The 20,000-nt window shown below is 39.5% G+C and overlaps 1 protein-coding gene across 1 annotated transcript in view; it reads right to left on the bottom strand.

Moving 5' to 3' along the window:
• Nucleotides 1-18,459, bottom strand: part of dst (dystonin) — a 243,432-nt gene extending 224,973 nt beyond the window's left edge. Inside the window, exons 1-2 of the mRNA XM_056260168.1 lie at nt 18,287-18,459; nt 17,850-18,063 (exon numbers count right to left, since the gene is read on the bottom strand). Coding sequence (XP_056116143.1) covers nt 17,850-18,063; nt 18,287-18,298 — 226 coding nt within the window. The 5' untranslated portion in view covers nt 18,299-18,459. The remainder of the gene's footprint in view (nt 1-17,849; nt 18,064-18,286) is intronic.
• Between the last annotated feature and the right edge of the window lie 1,541 nt (nt 18,460-20,000).

Genomic DNA, 20,000 nt, shown 5'->3' on the forward strand with positions numbered 1-20,000 from the left:
TTTTTTTTTTTTTTTTTTTTTTTTTTTTGTAAAACAGATATAAACTCGTAGTGATCACAAATATACAAATTTGTGAGAAGGCAAAAAGAGAAAATAAGCAGAGAATCGAAATACTAAAAACATAGTATTGCAGTTTAAATTTTATAGCACTTAAGTGAGCGCTGTCCAACAGCTAGTTTCGATTTCTCCCATTATTCGGGTAATTTGCGTTTGCTGTGTTAATTGCTGGGCAGAAACAGCTGTCCTCACTCAGGCGTTATTACGCATTATATCTATGTAGTGCGCGTGCTGTCGCGGAAGCGGCAGCAGAAGCGTATCAGCCTCCTCGTGTGAAGACCGACTCGGGTAAAGACCATCGACTCTACCTGTGCGACTCCACAGAGCAAGGACTCCGGCAAGGCACTTAAGTATCGTCTTCTCTCCTTTTCCTTTCCCACTTCTATCGTATTTCCCTTTCTCAACATGTGCTTTCAATACATTCCTGTTGTCTCTCGACAACGTGCACTCATCACGCACAGAAGGCAGCGCAATACTGCTAATCTGCGTCCTATTCTCTCATCCACACACACACCTCTCTCTCTTTCTATGGAATTGTCAGTCAGCAGTCAATAAAGCTGACTTCATTCCAGCCTTTGCATCTCATTCTACTCTTAATATATTGGGCTTGACTGAGACCTGGATCCATCCAGAAGACTCAGCAACCCCTGCTGCTCTCTCTAACAACTTCTCTTTCTCCGACACCCCTCGCCGGTCTGGGAGGGGTGGGGGCACTGGTCTTCTCATTTCTAACAACTGGATATACTCAACTCTCTCTTCTCTATGCAATAACAACTCGTTTGAATATCATGCAATTACACTTACAACTCCCATTAGGATCCATATTGTAGTTATTTATCGCCCCCCAGGTCAACTGGGAAGCTTTGTTGAGGAGCTGGATGTGCTGCTGTCCTCTTTCCCTGAGGATGGCACCCCACTCGTAGTCTTTGGTTATTTCAATATTCATCTAGAAAAGGCGTATGCAACAGACTTCATCTCTCTTCTAGCCTCATTCGATCTCAAACGGCTCATCATCACCACAGGTACTCACAAATCAGGCAACCAACTGGACCTGGTTTACACACGCAACTGCATCCCAGACAACATTTTGGTGAAACCTCTCCATGTTTCAGATCATTTCCTCATTACTTTCAATCTACAGTTCACTACCCATGCTCCACCAACCCCCCTACCAGTTACTTTCAGACGTAACCTGCGCTCACTTTCTCCCTCCCATCTTTCCTCTGCTGTGTCTTCCTCTCTTCCCTCACCCTCAAAATTCTCATCTCTGGATGTGAATACCGCAACAGATACTTTATGCTACACTTTAACTTCTTCTTTAGACAATATCTGCCCTCTCTCCTCCAGGCCAGCACGCGCTACTCCCTCCAACCCCTGGTTATCTGAGGTTCTTCGTGAACACCAGACCAAACTCAGGGCAATGGAGAGGAAATGGCGCAAATCAAAAGACACGACTGACCTGAGTAGGTATCAATCTCTGCTCTCTGCCTTTTCTGCTGATGTTCACGCTGCAAAATCTTCATATTTCCACAGCAAGATCAACAGCGCCTCTAACACACGAACACTTTTCAAGACATTCAACTCTCTCCTCTGTCCACCTCCACCATCACCCACCTCCTCTCTAACTGCTGATGACTTTGCTAACTTCTTCACCAACAAAACAACCTCTATCAGCAGTCAGTTCTCAACTCCACACTCACAGGAACCCAAACCATCCTCTCCCACTACCAGAAACCTTCTCTTTACCTTCTCTCCGCAAACCGAGGAAGAAGTATCTAAACTTCTCCTCTCCAGTCATCCTACCACCTGCCCTCTAGACCCCATCCCCTCTCACCTTCTACAAGCCATCTCTCCCATACTTCTACCAGCACTCACACACATCGTCAACTCATCCCTCCACACTGGCATTTTCCCTACAGCATTCAAGCAGGCTCGGGTAACTCCACTGCTTAAAAAAAACAACATTATACACATCACTTTTAGAGAATTACAGACCTGTCTCTCTCCTACCATTCATTGCGAAAACACTTGAACGAGTTGCTTTCAACCAAGTGTCATCTTTCCTGTCTCTGACCAACCAGCTGGATGTCAACCAATCTGGCTTCAAGAAAGGCCATTCAACCGAGACTGCACTACTGTCGGTCACAGAAGCCCTGCGGATCGCAAAAGCTGCTTCCAAATCTTCAGTTCTCATTCTGCTGAATCTTTCTGCTGCCTTTGACACTGTGAACCATCAGATCCTTCTGTCCACCCGCTCATCACTGGGCATCAAAGGAACTTCCCTCAACTGGTTTGAGTCCTATCTCACAGGTAGGTCCTTCAGGGTCACATGGAGAGGCGAGGTATCCAAAGCACATCAACTGAACACAGGGGTTCCTCAGGGTTCAGTTCTTGGACCACTCCTCTTCTCCATTTACATCACATCATTCGGACCCATCATACAGGCACATGGCTTCTCTTACCATTGCTATGCTGATGACACACAGCTCCACCTCTCATTTCAACCAGATGATCCCACAGTAGCTGCACGTATCTCAAGCTGTCTGGCGGACATCTCGGTATGGATGAAGGAACATCACCTGCAGCTCAACCTGGCAAAGACTGAGCTTCTCGTCCTCCCTGCTAATCCGTCTCTACAGCACGACTTCACTATCCAGCTAGAGTCATCCTCAATCACCCCATCAAGGTCGGTCAGAAATCTTGGAGTAATCTTTGATGATCAGCTGACCATCACAGACCACATCACAAAGACAGCTCGATCATGCAGGTTTGCTATGCACAACATCAGGAAGATCAGGCCTTTCCTAACTGATCATGCAACACAACTTCTCGTCCAGGCCCTGGTTATTTCTAGGCTTGATTACTGCAATGCTCTTCTGGCTGGACTTCCATCATGTGTTACTAAACCTCTACAAATGATCCAGAATGCTGCAGCTCGTCTTGTCTTCAACGAGCCCAAAAGGGCCCACGTCACTCCGCTGTTCATCTCCCTGCATTGGCTACCACTCGCTGCTCGCATCAAATTCAAAGCTTTGACGCTTGCTTACAGATCTACCACAGACTCAGCTCCGTCCTACTTTCACTCCCTACTACAAGTCTACGTCCCTACCAGAAGCCTACGATCGGCCAAGGAGCGACGGCTCGTGGTGCCATCACAGCGAGGCACTAAATCACTCTCCAGAGCATTCTCATTCACGGTTCCATGCTGGTGGAATGATCTCCCCACCCTCGTCCGTAATGCAGAATCCCTGACAGCATTCAAAAGACAACTGAAAACTCATCTCTTCCGGGAGTACTTAATATTAAAAAAAAAAAATGTAAAAAAATTTCTTCTCTTTTAAATCTTTCCGTCCCTTTTAAATCTTCCCTTGTCTGGCTTTTGCTACTCTGAGCAATGCCTGAACTTTGTATTTTGAGCACTTCTTGCGTCGTTCTTCCCTCTTCACGATGACTCGCTTGCTTTAGTCCTCAGATGTAAGTCGCTTTGGATAAAAGCGTCTGCTAAATGTAAAATGTAAATGTTGTGATAAATCCTGCAGCCTTACAATATACTATAATTTCGCCGTATTTGCTAGTCCGTTCAAATGATGCATCAAGAAAGAGATTGTGCATTGTGAGATATAATATTGTGCACTTTATACTGCATATTTGGGCAAATAGTGTGAGGTTATCCAGATATAGACACTGCCTTTGTGCACACATGCCTTTTTATCCAAAGAAATAGAAACCAGTCAATAAATGAAATAGCTAGAAGAAACAAATGTCCAAGACATTCATCAACACACAGCTGATGCCCATTAACATCTCTTTCCATCATGTTTGTGAGCTGAGATCATCTAAGGACTATGACATGAATATCACCAAAGGCCATGTGAAGTAAATGGACTCTTAGAGACTGTCTGATAAACAAGAAAACAGTGCGGATACTGTTTTAGAAAGTCAAAGGATACTGTTATTTTGAAAGTCATTAGTGGTGTTTCCTAAGGCAAGCAGCACATTAATATTGCTCATATTTGAGATAAGAGAACAAACCCCTAACCCTGTATCTTCAATTTGACATTGTGAAAAATGTGTGACTTTAATATTGCTACTGCTTAATGAAGGCATGAAAATGGCAGACTGCTGAAAACATTATATCATTAGCCCCAGGTGTTATTTAATCAATCCTTTGAGGTTTTAATCAACTGGGCCAATATTGTGATTATGATTTTATTGAATTGTATAGCTTGTTTGCACTTTTCTAAGCGATTGAAGTTGAACTTTTGCCTGCAGAAGGGCAATAAAGCCCACAGATTTACAATGAATGAGTGACCCAAATTCAACAGCGCAGGATATAATAGAGACTGGGAGGTGGGCTGTTCTGAGCCAGTAAGCAACCAGCTAGAACACCCTAGCAACCGCATAGCAATGCCCTAGCAACCGCATAACAATGCCCTGGCAACCACACAGAACGAACGACTTTTGAACAGGCAAACACCACTGACATTTTCTTCAGAGCGTGAAAAAGCGCAGTTAGTAATTCACTGCAACATTAAAAAGCCTGCTGTATCATATCCATAATGCCTCTTAATAATCAACATGCCTTCTGTAATTTTAGCAAGTAAAAGGCCTTTTAGTATAATTGTACAAATGTCCACCTTCAGCTTGTGCTGTGTCTGATTTTAATAACGTAACAATGATGTTATGTAATGTTACATAAACATAAGAATAACTTTTATATTGTTAGCAATATTTCAAGATGAACACCTTCTAGACTGAAGCAACTTAGGTTTCCTTGATTATCAATACAACAATTTTTAGAAAAATCATGTTCAAATGTGAGGATCAAATATGATTGTCAGGCTTTTGAAGAAGGTATATTTGTTCATCTCTCAATCATCATTGTATTGCATTGCATTATATGATTTAAAACTACTGGCAGTAATAGAGTGACAACTTACATATTTAAGGGCGTTTTATCAAGGCTGATCTGCTACTGTTATAAAGATCTCATTGATTTACAGTATAAGTGATAAGAATTTCATCTTAATATCAGCATCTGCACAAAATTGAATTTTTTTGCTGTTTGAGGTCTTTCTTCTTCTTTGAGTATGAGCTCCATATTCTTATTATATCATATTATATGATACATAATAAATGGGCCTGAGCCATCAAATATGATACTCAACTCAACAAAAAACACATATGCAAACCTTTTTTTCCAGAGATCAAATAAATAATTGATCTTTTTTTTTTTCATATGTCAAGGATAAAAACTTCTAATATTCTAATAAAATCTCCAAGGTAATATGCTCAGTCACATTGGAGCTAAAAATACATCATGGTTTCATATAAATCTTACAGAAACCTTTTTGAATCTGAAAAAACAAGGACGTGATCTTCTGAGATAGTGCCTTAAAAAAAAAACACACACACACACACACAAGCATTACTTGAAACGCTCCTAGACAGACTGTGTCATTCAAAGGTGGCATGTCAGTGGTGGACGGTGAGTCATGTGACAGGTCATGTGACAGTGGACCCTTTGGCATTTGCTGTGCCAGTGTTTCAGCTGGCCTGAGACCCTGTCCCAGTATCTGTGACCCGGCGCCTCATCACAGGTGTGGTATTACACATTCCAGGCCGGACAGCTATTTATGGGTGTTACTTCAAAAGTGTACACTTGCTATGCGGAAAGAAACACTTTCCTCAGACTCTCACAAACAAATAACGGAACCATGGCTATGAAGCTATGGATATGAAGAGTGATTTAAAGGGGTCATTTTAATATGTTTCACTTATAATGTTAATAAAGCGTTTTGCACACAAAAAAAACGTGATTTACAGGCAAAGCATTATGAAATCACTTCCTTACGGTTTGTGATGCGGCTGCTGTCAGATCCCATAGTCACTGCTTCATCTTTCAACAAAAGCTTCTTTGTGACTCTCCATTACACTGTGCCTCGATTACAAAACAAAATGCTCCGAACAAACATATAATCCTCAGACGTGATCCGGGACGCCATTAAAATAAAGAGGGATTGCATTGATGTGACTTTCCCGCAGGAACACACTCCCTCAGCCGGACTGAGCGGCAGAAGAGCTGAGTGTGACTGGAGTTAACAGGGGAAACCGAAAACGCGGGTAAAACAAACGATTATCAGTTTAAACTTAAGGTTGGACTCGATATACTGTTTACAACTTACCAAAGATCCAGTGATATTGACACGCAGCCAGGATCGTGTTTCCTGACATTTATATGAGCCTGGTTTAGACACCGGGGAAATACATAAAGCACATTTGCCTGTGAACGCTTTATATAAATACAATATAGGTCTAAATCCAGGTGATCACTTACTATATCAATTTTTTATATATATATATATATATATATATATAATCATATCATCTAGCCCTAAAACTTGTACTATAGCTTTTGTCAGTGTTTGTTTAAAAACATTCAATTATGCAGAATGAGATGGTAATATTTAATTGATGAGTTGTCAATACAATATATAACAATACAATATATAGGGAATGATTTTACCCCTAAATTCAACATATTGACACAAAATGATAACTGCAAGTCCAGTTGCTTTCTTGCAATAAATAAATGCTTTGTTTTAATGAGGAGAATGTTTTAAGCTCTGAAACTTGCAGGATGTTTTAATGGCACAAAGACCTCTAATATGTCAAAAGCAAATTTAATTTCTCATGTCATGACCCCTTTAAAACGCTGCACTTTGTTTTGGATTTACTATGAAGAGCTCTACACTGACACCCTGACACTTAAAGGTGAAGTGTGTCATTTTTGTGCCACTTTCTTGCTTTCTGAAACATCCGCCCAATGCCATTGGTTGAGTTGATATATATTGGCAATGTTTTAAGAACAGCACAGTGCCACAATATTTACACTTTTCTGTCAGTCTTAGGTTACGTTCAGACTGCGGGCAAAAGTGGCTCAAATCCTACAGTTTGCTCATTTGCGACTCTGAAAAGGTTTTTTTTTATTTATTTTTTTATAAAAGTGCGAACACAAACCATAAGCAATCTGATCTTTTATATTTTGATAAAAATCTTTATAATTTTTATCTCTTCAATTTCTCATTGTGAGATAAAGAGTCACATGGTGGAAACAAGCTTCCATATAACTTTGATTATCATTTTAACCATTATTGTGCATTTTCTACCCAATATTTGCAAGTGCAGTATATATTTAATGCTTATTGGAGCATTATGTTGTTAATTTAGCAACATGCTAACATAAAATTCAACTGGAATCGATAGCAAGCAGAGTTTCCAGTGTGCTTTACATGAGAAATGTGATGCACAACATGTCTGAATATGGCAAGCGTTTCAAATCAGTCGCTTTTGACAGTCAGCGGTTCAGCGCACAAGTCCAGAACTGGAAAACTGCTCGTCTGATTTGCTCAGGACATCAAAAGATGCTGACCTCGTACCAAGGATAGCAAGTCCAAGCAAATAGCACAAGTCCAATCCTTGACCAAATCCTTAACAGGCATCAGTCACAGCAAAGTCTCCTAACAAAACTAGTTTCAGACCGGCTTCCAAGGCACAATAACATCACGTCTAATGATGCAAAAACAATTTAGGTGGGATTTAAGATAACCAAGCAAATATTTAACTGACTACAATTAGGGTTGGGTATTATTTGAATCGATTCTGATTCTTATCGATTCACAGTTTTGATTCCAAAACAGTAAAAAAATTAAGTCAAACGTTTATATATCAGATCACACATATTTATTCTGTGTCTTTTTGCAAAACCTTCTGTTGCAGCTGAATACCATTGTAACGGTCATCAACTAAAGTGCTCTTGAGAGCCACCAGAGGGCGCTCCACATCAGACTATTGTCATTCCCTCACAAACTACATTTCCCATAACTCACTGCCCGGACTCATCATCTCTGATTGCATCCACCTGTGTCACATTACCTTGTTACAGGGCTCTCAAGTGTCACGCATTGAGCGTGACAGTCACTCATTTTGGTCTTTTGTCACGCACTCGCACCACACATTGTATTTCTCACATGGAAAAACTATTTATAATATATTTAATATGCCGCAGCACCCAAAATGTCTCTGGCCGTGCCGCTCTCACTATGGAACCGACAGGAATCAAGCGCATCTCCCCTGGAGTTCTTAGTCGAGCCTGCCACTTATCAGCTAATCAAAAAAAAAGAAAGGGGCTACACAATAGCCAATCAAAAAATAGCACTATTGTATCTGGGTAAGATTTAACGCAACAACCAATGAAAAAAAAGGCATGTCACTCCTGCCTGTCTTCAAAACTTGAGAGCCCTGTTGTTAGTCTCATCATTCCCTGCAAAGTCTTGTACATGTAACACTGCATTTCTGAGCGTTTCCCCTTGTTTCCATGTTCCTGGTTTTTGTTATTCGCCTGTGTCCTGGTTTTCCAGTTCCTGTCTCAGCCTCTGGATTTGTTTTTCATAGTTTGGACTGATTACCCTGTGCTTTTGACCACTGCCTGTTATATGGTTTAAGATCTTGGATTTTCCCATTAAAAACTGCATTTGGATTCTCAACATTCATGTCTCGGAGCAGTTCGTTACAACCATGAACACAAATCTGTTGCCTAAATGCTGGAATACACTACACGATTTTTGTGTTTTTGTTCATTCAAGCGCAAAAAGACCCGAAAGAGAACTCAAATCAGTATTTGCGCACTAAATGAAAGATATGTGCAAGTACATGAGCAGTGTGTGTGCTTCAGATGTGTGTGTGGCACAGAAAACAGCATCCAGTTCTCCTTCGCCTCTACTTGCACTTGAATGGTTCAAAATCACATTAAATGCACAGGAATCGATAAGTATACATTTTAATTTTATAACAATAAAATATCAGATCCCAGATTGAAATAAGAAAAGAAAAAAAAACTTTAAACCAGACATTTTATTCTTCCAACAACAAAGACTATGGGATATCAAACATAGCAGCCAGAAATAGATCGATACTGCCTTCAAAAATCACGCAGATGAAGGCACCCTCATAGCCGGGACGTCATGCAACACTGGATTTAGACGTGCCTTGATGTCTTTTTCAGGTTTTTGGACACTGTTGTGTCTCAGAGAGGCATTTAACACATAATTGCTGCAGGTGTGCAACACCATGACACCCTTGACCACCACAAAACTCACTACAGCAAGTCTAGAAACCTGAGAAAGTTGTGCATGAAAGTAGCAATATATTTGATGGCACATGAATTAAATCCATCTGACCCGGTTAAATGCAACGTGTCTGAGCGTATGAGCTAAATATATCGTGGCCCTGTATTTTACTACAGTGTGACGGGATACTACAGCTAATAAGTACAAATACTACTGGCTAATTTATGCAAATTAGTTCTCTGGAAATCCCGATTTTCTACAATACTCTAATCCTCATAGTACTATGGTTTACACAGACAAAACAACATGTAATCACCAGAAAGGGCTAATATTTCAAATCCCCTGGTTGCTTTTCTTCTCTGCTATTCACACACGTAAGAACTCAATCTCATAAATCACAAAAGACTTACAAAAGCAGTCAAACGGATGTAAAACGTGTTGGTTCTGTGTACACTGTACAGTATCTTTAGAATTGAAAGATGCTTGAAAAGAGCTTCTTATCTCAGTAGAAAGGAGGCTCGGTCAGGATCAAAAGAAAACTGTGAGACGCACCCTCTCCTAAGTACATCTTGAGCTTTCTTAGACACACAATGTTTAAAAAGACAAAAGGCTTATGCAATTTATGATCGAGACCTGTTAGTACATTTCCAGGCCTGAGCGATGGTAATGGTGCATGAGCCTGAAGAAGGATCCATGTTCAAGTCTCAAATGTACAGGCCAAACGTGCGCATTTGGGTCCGGATCAAAAGTACAAGACTAAGACGTTTTGAAAGGAACCGATTTAATCTCATCTTGGATGAAACGCCTCTGGTTTACAAGCACACCACTCCAAGAAAAACCTTTAATACCCAATTATCCAGGTATTGTACCACACATTTTCAGTGCTACTTATCTCGAAACCAAAAACCAACTAAATTCCATAAAGTAACAGGACACGAACCTACAAATCTACCATTACATAAGGTAAGTGTCTGATAACTGATTACAGTTTTTCTCAGTCGCTTTGGTACATTTCTCGAATCATCCTCGACATTTGTAAAACAGTAAGTGCGTTTCTCAAAACAATTTGTACAAATAGCAAAACACCTGCAAAAGCGAGTCTCTTGCTCAAACTCCTCAGTTCATCTCTCAAAATTAAATATCTGTGTCAGTGAACATGTCAGTGCATCAGAATGACAAGTGCTTGTGTCGTTGTGTACGGATGACACAGTCAAAATGCTTAGTCATGTTGTCAATATAACACTGTACTCTGGAGATGTTCTGATGTAAACTATGGATAAAGTTTTGATGACAATTATTGTAAATTGTAGGTTACACACCTTAGTGTGTGTGGGAGTTTGATTGCTAGAGACTGGACAAGATTCACATTTACGCTTTTACTGTTTGTACTGTAATCTGTTGACAGACCATGTTATTGCGATACAGAAAGGAAAGACAGCACTGCATAGCATAAAGAAACAAAAAAAAAAAGTAGAAATGTGAACATAGGACAATCTCCTTAAGGAAAACTGTACATGCATATTATGACAACTTGTTCAACCATTTTGCATGCAAAGACTTCTGCTATGAACTAATGCCTGAATGTTGTGGGGGGAGAGACTATTCAACAGAGACCCATTATAATACATTTAGATCAACATGACATAAGCGACTGATAATGTAGGAAACAGCAGAGAATTGTACATAATCATTTGCATGGACGTACCAAAGCATTTGCAACTTGTTCAAAGAAATGAAAAACTGCTTTTGTGATGTGCACGAGTGACACGATGATGTGAAGATTGAACAGGTCGTTTTGAGAATTTCAATTCTGATCTGAGAAATGTACCAAAGCGACTGAGAAAATGTATACAAAAAATAAATCATCACTGCAACAATGAAAACATAACATTATGAGAATAAATAAATAGAGATGCACCGATGTATCGGCCAATAATCGATATCGGCCAATATGGTCTGATGATCAGGGTTGATTATATCCTCAACTCATACAGTGTGTGAAGAAAATGTCTCTCGTGTTGAGTTTAGGGCAAGTTATCGTGACAATAACACATTAACAGTTCAGAAATAGCTTGATAAAAGCAGGCTCTGAATCACCTAGTTCAGGGATGTCGGTCCGTGGTTTTTCCCACATCAAACGTGATTTGTAGCGTCTCACATCCAATAATCACAGGAGCTTTGTGCTTGTTACTTCTCTTAAGAAATAAAGTCTCCTCTTTCAAATTCTGTCCATTTTATCATGAAATTCAAACAATAAATGGCGTTTTGTTCTCTTAAATGTGACGTGAGAGATCGCAGTAGCGCCTCAGTTCAAGCGGCGCGAGTCTTTTCTTCCGCTTTATTACAAGTTATAGCATGAAAAAACAAGCATGAACATCAATGTTGAAATATACAGTACAACTTACCGAAATGAATCATGTCTCATATAATCTCTCAATCAGTGTTTCAACCGCAGAAAGACGTCAATAAAACCGCTTGTGAACAATGTCAGTTAACGTTGCATTTCCCTCAGGAAAGTCATCAGAGTCACAGTTCATTAGTTAGCTGGAAAAACACCAGAGATGAGTCTATTTACTCTTAATGATACATGTATAGTTGAATAAATTATGTGCAACTTATTTGTATACATCTGAAAATAAATAGCAGTTGAGTATAATAGTTTGGGCTTTGTTTGTACAGCATTAGTTGTGAGAGATTTTTTTCCTTAAAGGGGTCATATAATGGTACAGGAACTTTTACAAGTTGATTGTACTGAAATGTGTGTTGGCAGTGTCTGGACACAACCATCATATAATGATAAAAATCCATCCAGTGTTTTTGTTTTAATCTCCTTATATGTTTTCCCCTGTCTCAAATCAAGCCGTTCGACCGTGTGACGTCACATGCTCGGAAGCCCCTCCCACGATTGTTGATTGACAGCAGCGTTTCAACACAGACCCGCCCTCGCTCATGAGGGAGCTGTCAATCATAGTCCACGCGGACCGGCGCGGTCATTGTTGATATGCTGGAGCACTGTCTATGAGCAGAATGGCCTCTAAGCGATTGTGGTGTTCTGTTCTTGGGTGTAATAACAAACACAGTCATTTTAATGTTCCTAAATCCGAACCGCTGAAGACGCAGTGGCTGAGTTTGTTTTCGAAGGGAATATTCCCCACGAGCAACGTCAATGCTCTCATGTTTGCCGAATCATTTCACACACCAGACTGCTTTATAAACGAGGGTCAGTATAAAGCTGGATTTGCTAAGAAGCTGCTCATGAATAAAGGATCGGAACCTAACTTATTCGTGTTCCTGCTGAACCTTCAGAAGAACTAAAGTGAGTGTAACGTTTTATTAATCTTTATATTAATATTTATATTAATCTTTGCAAATCGCTAGCTGCACGCTTCACAATGAATGAGTCTAAGGTTTACACTCAGGGCACATTACGGCATGTTTTCTATGTACAACGTTCTCAATATAATTCATAATCCCACGTCTATAATGAACAACGCGTTATGGTTATTGTGTTATCGAGTTACAAACGGTGTACGCACAGAACAGAGGGGCGGAGTCAGCAAAGCTCATGATCATTTAAAGGCATATGCACTGAAACGGCGTGCTGAAAACAGAGCTGTTTTTGACCAGGTAAAATAAGTGTTTTCTTACAATACTAATGAGAATTTTTAATTAAAGTATATTACAAACTTTTAATTTAGACCCTAAAGAATCATATTAGCTTGTACAAAAATGGCATTATATGACCCCTTTAAGAAAATCAAATGATTATTATTATTTTTGCCAAATATCAGTGCTAATTTTTTTTTCTGATAACTTTGTTTTTTAATGATTGTTTTATTTCTGCTATTGATATATATATATATATATATAGATGTTGTTGCCCTCTCCCCACATATGAAGTGTACATTGACTGTAGTTTAGATTGCAGACTACTTTAAATTATGCTTGACATTCATTGCAGCTTCGCCAACACTGACCCGTCCTGCCCACGTAGTGCTGCACAATATACACGCAGCATGAATGTTCACAGTAGGGCTAAAGAGAGACATTTATACGCGAGATAGGGACAGACAGTGCATGTGAACATCTTTTGTTCTGAGAACAGCTCCATCAGTGTTACTGTACAACTCTACGACGTCACTTCCAGGAATGTTTCCATTAAACATCAATTTTATCATTGTCAATGTTTCCCACTCTCTAACTGCATAAATAGAGTCCTGACAAGCGGACTGTAGGGGGAAATATAGCATTGTTGAATGATATTGCTTCGGATTCACATTTTATGCATTTGTACTTCATTGAAAAATGAAGCTGTGATGAACTCACTTCACGTTTTTTCAAATATGGAATTTTCTGGCGATGATTTTAGAGGAAGGATATTCAGAGCATCACAGTTTCCAGTGTGTCTGAAGCCTCGCTCACGTGGTTTAAAAGTCATTGTTACTGGAAGAGCTAAAACTGGATTCAATAGTGTGTCATTAATGCCTTAACAAAGAATAAAGCACAATATTTGATTAAAATAAATGTGCTTTTATTCAATGTACTGTATATATATCTCTAGTTTATCGTTTTTGCGACTGGTTTGTCATTAAAATCACAACTGCCATCACCGAGAAAGCGTTACAGTAAACAAGTGAGGCTATTATGTGTTGAGAGACTCCTTGTTAATCTTCCTTAAAGCAAAAAGATTTGTTTATAAAAGATTTCTTTCAGAAAACACGACAACCTCATTGCAGCTATAGCATAAACTAAAGCACATGATACACCAGTATTCAATATTCACACAATAAATCATTGTGTTGATCAAAGTAAGAGGTTTTAAACTTCAGTAGAAAATGTTATTACAATTCATATCTGTGAATCAGTTCAAAAATTAATTTCCACAGAGCAGGGTTAAAACGTTTTACTAAAGCTACAAGTAGGCACATTTAGCATTACGTTCATTATTAAGCATTGTTGAATGAAATGATCGCATTTGCAAATATTTATTGTTATACCTCGATATTGTCTGCCTCTGCTTACCCAGCACTGGGCTTGTTAACGGTGACCAATAAACTAGCTCTGATAACCTCTGGCCTCTAGACACACACTCCTGACACACAAAACAAGAGGGACTTTTAACAAGACATTGGCGATATCCAGAAAATCAGGAATGTTTGGGTGTTTTCAACACTGTTCGTGTCAACCAACACAAAAACAGCTTAAATACTGAAAAACTAAAGATAAAGAAAATAAAGATAAAAAAGTATTTGTCAAGAATATTGCCTGCAGAAAGCAAAAATCACAGAATCAATGACCCTTAATCATATGACTGCAGCAGCCTCACACACACACACACACACACACACACACACACACACTGTTGAGCTCCACCACCACAGCTGACTGTGAGCTTATGATACTCAACAGCTGATAGACTCTCTTCTGCTCTGCTTGAGCTACAAATCACCAGAAACAACACAGACAGCTTCACCTGAACACTCAACAATCATCATATCCCTGAAATGCATGTTTTAGAGACAGCTTGACTGGCAGGATGACGCTGAGAAACCCATCCCTAAACCAGGACTAATGATCCAAATGCCATTGTAAATGCATGAGGGGGAGAAGCATTCAGAGACGACACAACACACTGATCAATAATCACAATTTCACAATGGGCTTAAATTACAAAAATCAGGAGCAATTTACTATTAAGGTTCCATTGGTTAACATGGTTAACATGAATACATTTATTAATCTAAATTTCAACATTTACTAATACATTTTTTCAATAAAAATCTGTTAATATTATTTAATGATAATTAATAAATAGTGTAACAAATGCATTGCTCATTGTTAGTTAGTAATGATTTAACTAGCGTTAACCTTATTGTAGTGTTACCCAAAAATCTAATATAATAATATATGTACACATAAACAGAGTGATATTTCTTCCAAATTTGTAATAGACCGATAGAAAGACAGAGAGAAATGTTTTGGTATCAGGTTTATCAAATTTGTTCATTTACCAAATAAACGGTTTCTGCATGTGCACTTATAGAAGAAAAATAATGACTATTGCTATTTGAAACAACAAAAAAAAGCGTGCTGAATTGCACTAATTGGAAATTTTGTTTCAATGTTGAATATTCTGAAATATTCAATAAATTTGAATTTATATCGATTATAGGTTATATTTTCAAACGGACTGAATATTTTGGAAGTGTAGGATTATTGAATTTTTTATTAATGAAAATGAGTGTGAAATATTGAATTTCAGACCCTAAAAAAGTAACCCCTGAAAATACAATGGATTAAAATGCAAGCAATGGTAATGCAATTTTTTTTTTTTTTTTTTTTTTTTTTTTTTAGTGCAATTCAACATGCTTTGTAAACAATGACCCTCTGTATTAATGTAACATGTAACATGTATAACGCTGGTGTTCTGACACCGTTAACTCTCGCGCTGCCACTCGGGAACGACAGGGTTATTAGGCTAAATTCCCCCCGTTTCTTTCACAAACGGAATTGATTCTTTACCTTTATACTTCTCAAGCACATCCTCGTACGCCTGGAGATACTCCAACTCGTCGGCGAGCATGTACGGAGCCGGTCCGTAACGGGCCATTACCGGAGCGGTCGAGACTGGTCATTTACCGAACTGAAGCCCTGCCCGAGTGACCGAGCGAGCGAGCGATCAGCGCGGCGACCGGCGACGCCCCTGCCGCCCGCCCACATCCACAACCCGGCCAATGAACGGGGCTTCCTCCCTTCAGCCGTACTCTCCGCGTGCGCCCGGTAAGAGGACGAGCTGTGGTGTTATATCAGTCACTGTCGTTCACTGTATCATCACTCCCAGCAATAACACAAATCTGTATCATATGAGATTTTGCAGGCTCATTTTACAAATTTTACTCTTTTTGACACTGTGCAACGTATGTTCAGCATTCATCCGGAATGCTATATATATATATCAAATATGCGACTACATGCACTTGATAATGTGTCATCATGCTCATGCACAGTCATCCTCTATTTTAGACGCGCACGCTCGTGTTCACTGGCTACCATGTGTCTGTGCGCGTGCACGTGCTCTCCGAGGTCCTAGAACCAGAAGATTCATGATTCCTGTCCTCGCGTTTACACTGGGAACATGATGCGCCTCAACTACTGTCATTTACAACATCTCTTCAAGCAGAAGCAGAGCAATCTGAGCTTCCATAACACTTCAGACCATGCAGCTTTGTTTCTAATCTCACAATGCATGTTATTTTATCTGTCTATGTTATTATTTCTCAATACCAAATGATGAACTGCAGACTGTTTGTATGGCTATTACGTTTTTTATAGACAGACAGACAGACAGACAGACAGACAGACAGACAGACAGACAGACAGACAGACAGACAGATAGATAGATAGATAGATAGATAGATAGATAGATAGATAGATAGATAGATAGATAGATAGATAGACACAGATATAGATAGATTTTTTTTACAGTGTAGATAGACACAGAGATAGATAGATAGATAGATAGATAGATAGATAGATAGATAGATAGATAGATAGATAGATAGATAGATAGACAGACAGACAGACAGACAGACAGACAGACAGACAGACAGACAGACAGACAGACAGATAGATAGATAGATAGATAGATAGATAGATAGATAGATAGATAGATAGATAGATAGATAGATAGATAGATAGATAGATAGATAGATAGAGACAGGATGATAGATAGATATTTTATTATTATGTCATCACTGTTAAAAATAAAGGTTCTTTATTGGCATCGATGGTTCCGTGAAGAATCTTAATGGAATCTTTCAATTCCACAAAAGGTTCTTTAGATAATTAAAATGTTCTTCTGGTCTTTTAAGAACTTTTCTCTAAAGTGTTCTTTGGGTAAACCCCAGAATGGTTCATTGACACTGTGAAAAACCTCTTTTGTAGAGTTTTGTTTGAGGAGAACACTGCCATGTTGGACAGTTTGCTACAGACGCCTATAGGAGAGCATGTCCTCTCATTCCAGAGCTGGGAAACACACACATTACAGATCGCTGATTCATCTTTCAGCCTTGAGCTTTTAAAAACAACACTGGCTTCCAGCTACCAAAACACTTTCAGAGGCCATCACGTTCCACTTATTATATTCTCTTATGATGATGACCTGTATATTTGATCCCGACCACCACCCAACAGTGTGGTGGTGCCTTTATAATCCAGTGCCTTTATAATACTTAACGTAAAACCCAAACATTTGCCATCATTTGTAATTCTTTATCCAGCTCTCGCATCTGTAGATCATTGATCAGACAGTAATGACCACAGGCCTCCTCATTTTGAATGGGTGTTTATGGGTGCAGACAGACGGTAAGATATTTTGGTTTCAGTTTCACAGTCCATTAGAAGAAACATTCCACTTATTATTTTTTCTTATGATAATGATGATGATGACCTGTAGATTTTACAGGAGCAAATATGATCCCGAACACCACCCATAACCAGCTAAAAGTTCCAGTGCCTTTTAATACTTAACCTTAAATCCCAAGCAAAGTGAATTAGTCATCGTTTGTAATTATGTATCCAGCTCTTGCATCATTGATCAAACAGTAAAATGACAACAGGCCTCAGGATTTTGAATGGATGTGTATGGGATGTTTGGTTTCCTACCCGCGATCCTGAGCACAGCTCTCTCCGCGGGGTCCAGCACGGATCCTCCCTGGATCTTCCGCTTCGACCGCTCGTGTCTCGGTAAATTCCACGGTAACGTGTCTCCCGGTGCCGGTGACACCGAGCCAGACTTCACGCTGTACTCTTCATCATCTGAGAAATCCGCCGATGAAGACATGGAGCAGCGCAGGGACGCGTTCCCAGACCCGGAGCTCTGTGTGGAGAGACAATAGACCAGCAATAAATCGCGTGATGAGTAAACCAAACCAAACCAACGCTGTGCGCGTAATCTCACCATCACTGACCACAATACACGGAGATTACAGACACATCGGTTCCTCGCGTAAACACTCAAATCATCACAGATCGACAATAAAACAAAACCCCAGCACAGGATGGATCGCATGTGGCTCCCCCAGCAGGACAACAACACTCACCGCTGTGTACATCTCTAAATGATGGGCACAAATCCTACTTGCACTTGCCAGTTACACACGGCGATGTCATTTTGGGTTGAACCACACCCTTGTGACGGTATTCCGTCTCGCGCCGCCCGGGCTGATCCAAAGCATGAAACAGTACGAAATCTCCCAGAGACAGATACACACAGATACAGAGAGAGGGAGAGAGAGAGCAGATTGCGCTGAGGGAGAGCACACACACACACACACACCGCGTCATCCACTGACACACACGGAGAGAAGCGAGTCTGGTGTTACAGCGCCATCACGGGACGCGCGCGCACTGACGCTGCTCTCGCCAGTGGCTCGTTCAATTTGAACAAAACAATGTTGGTGTTGATCAAACATGTATAACTTTATTTAGTTGTCTTTCAACAAATAGACTATATACAAAGAAAATGAAATTCTGACATTATTTACAACTACATCATTTACATTTCCCCCCCATGGAACACAAAAGGAGAAATTGTGCAGAATTTGACTCTGCTCTATTATGGGCTGAAACAACAAGCTTTAGTGAGCTGTCAAGCTCCGACATTAAAAATAACAACAATTGGATTTTTCAGTGAAATATCCCATTAATAAATTTATTTTTGCTGCAATCTTCAATACATTGGCATGGCTTTCTCTGTTTATCTTTTTGCATGTAACCTTCTCCATTTTTGATCTTTGTGAAATCATGTCTTCATAAGTGTTTACATTTTGTTACAGTAAAAGGCATCAAATAACCTACATTGCGAAAAATTGGTGTAGAAATAATTTTCACCAAAAAATTATTTATAATAGTAAAAATAGTAAAATAGTAAAATAATAATGTTAAAATAATTACAAAGAAACGGCAAGTAACACATTGAAATAAACTATAAATAAATAAAATGTGTGTGTGTGCGTGCGTGTGCATGTGTGTGTGTGTGTGTGTGTGTGTGTGTGTGTGTGTGTGTGTGTGTGTGTGTGTGTGTGTGTGTGTGTGTGTGTGTGTGTGTGTGTGTGTGTGTGTGTGTGTGTGTGTGTGTGTGCGTGTGTGTCTGAATGTGTGTGGTGTGTCCCCACAAACATGGCGATATCTAAAATCCTTGTCCTTGCGGGGACATTTTTTGGTCCCCTTGAGGAAAACAGCTTATAAATCAGACTAAGAGATGTTTATTGAAAATGTAAAAATGCAGAAAGTTTTGTGTGATGAGTAGGGTTAGTGTAAGGGGAGAGAATATACAGTTTGTACAGTATAAAAGCCATTATGTCTAAGGGAATTCCCCATAAAGCATGAAAACACAACATGTGTAAATAAAGTAAAAGGTCCAACAACTCTCCCTGGTCCATGTCAAAGTCTGAATGTGAGTGAACAGGTGCGAGGCTCGCTGTCAGTGAGCTTCTGTAGGCCGACAGCATGTGCTCAGTGGGGTTTGGAGAAAGAAACACAATACAAACGGTAAAATATTGAAATCAATTTGATATTGACATGTTCCCAAGTTTAACTCTGCACTGAAGAAGCATTGAAGGACTTCAGTAATATGCATGGCAACTAATTTCTATAAACTGTTTCAGCAAGTGTCCACACATTTACAATGTTTAATAAAATAAATAAAAAACACAGTATGATTTATATATACATTTGGTTTGTGTCTATCACCAGGTTAAAAGAATATAGCAATATTAAAGATTATGGTCCAGTAAGTCCTTGTTGCTTCCAAAC

This window comes from Rhinichthys klamathensis, unplaced genomic scaffold, assembly GCF_029890125.1.
Source record: "Rhinichthys klamathensis goyatoka isolate OS25496 unplaced genomic scaffold, OSU_Roscu_1.1 h1tg000174l_1, whole genome shotgun sequence".
Taxonomy (NCBI): Eukaryota; Metazoa; Chordata; class Actinopteri; order Cypriniformes; family Leuciscidae; genus Rhinichthys; species Rhinichthys klamathensis.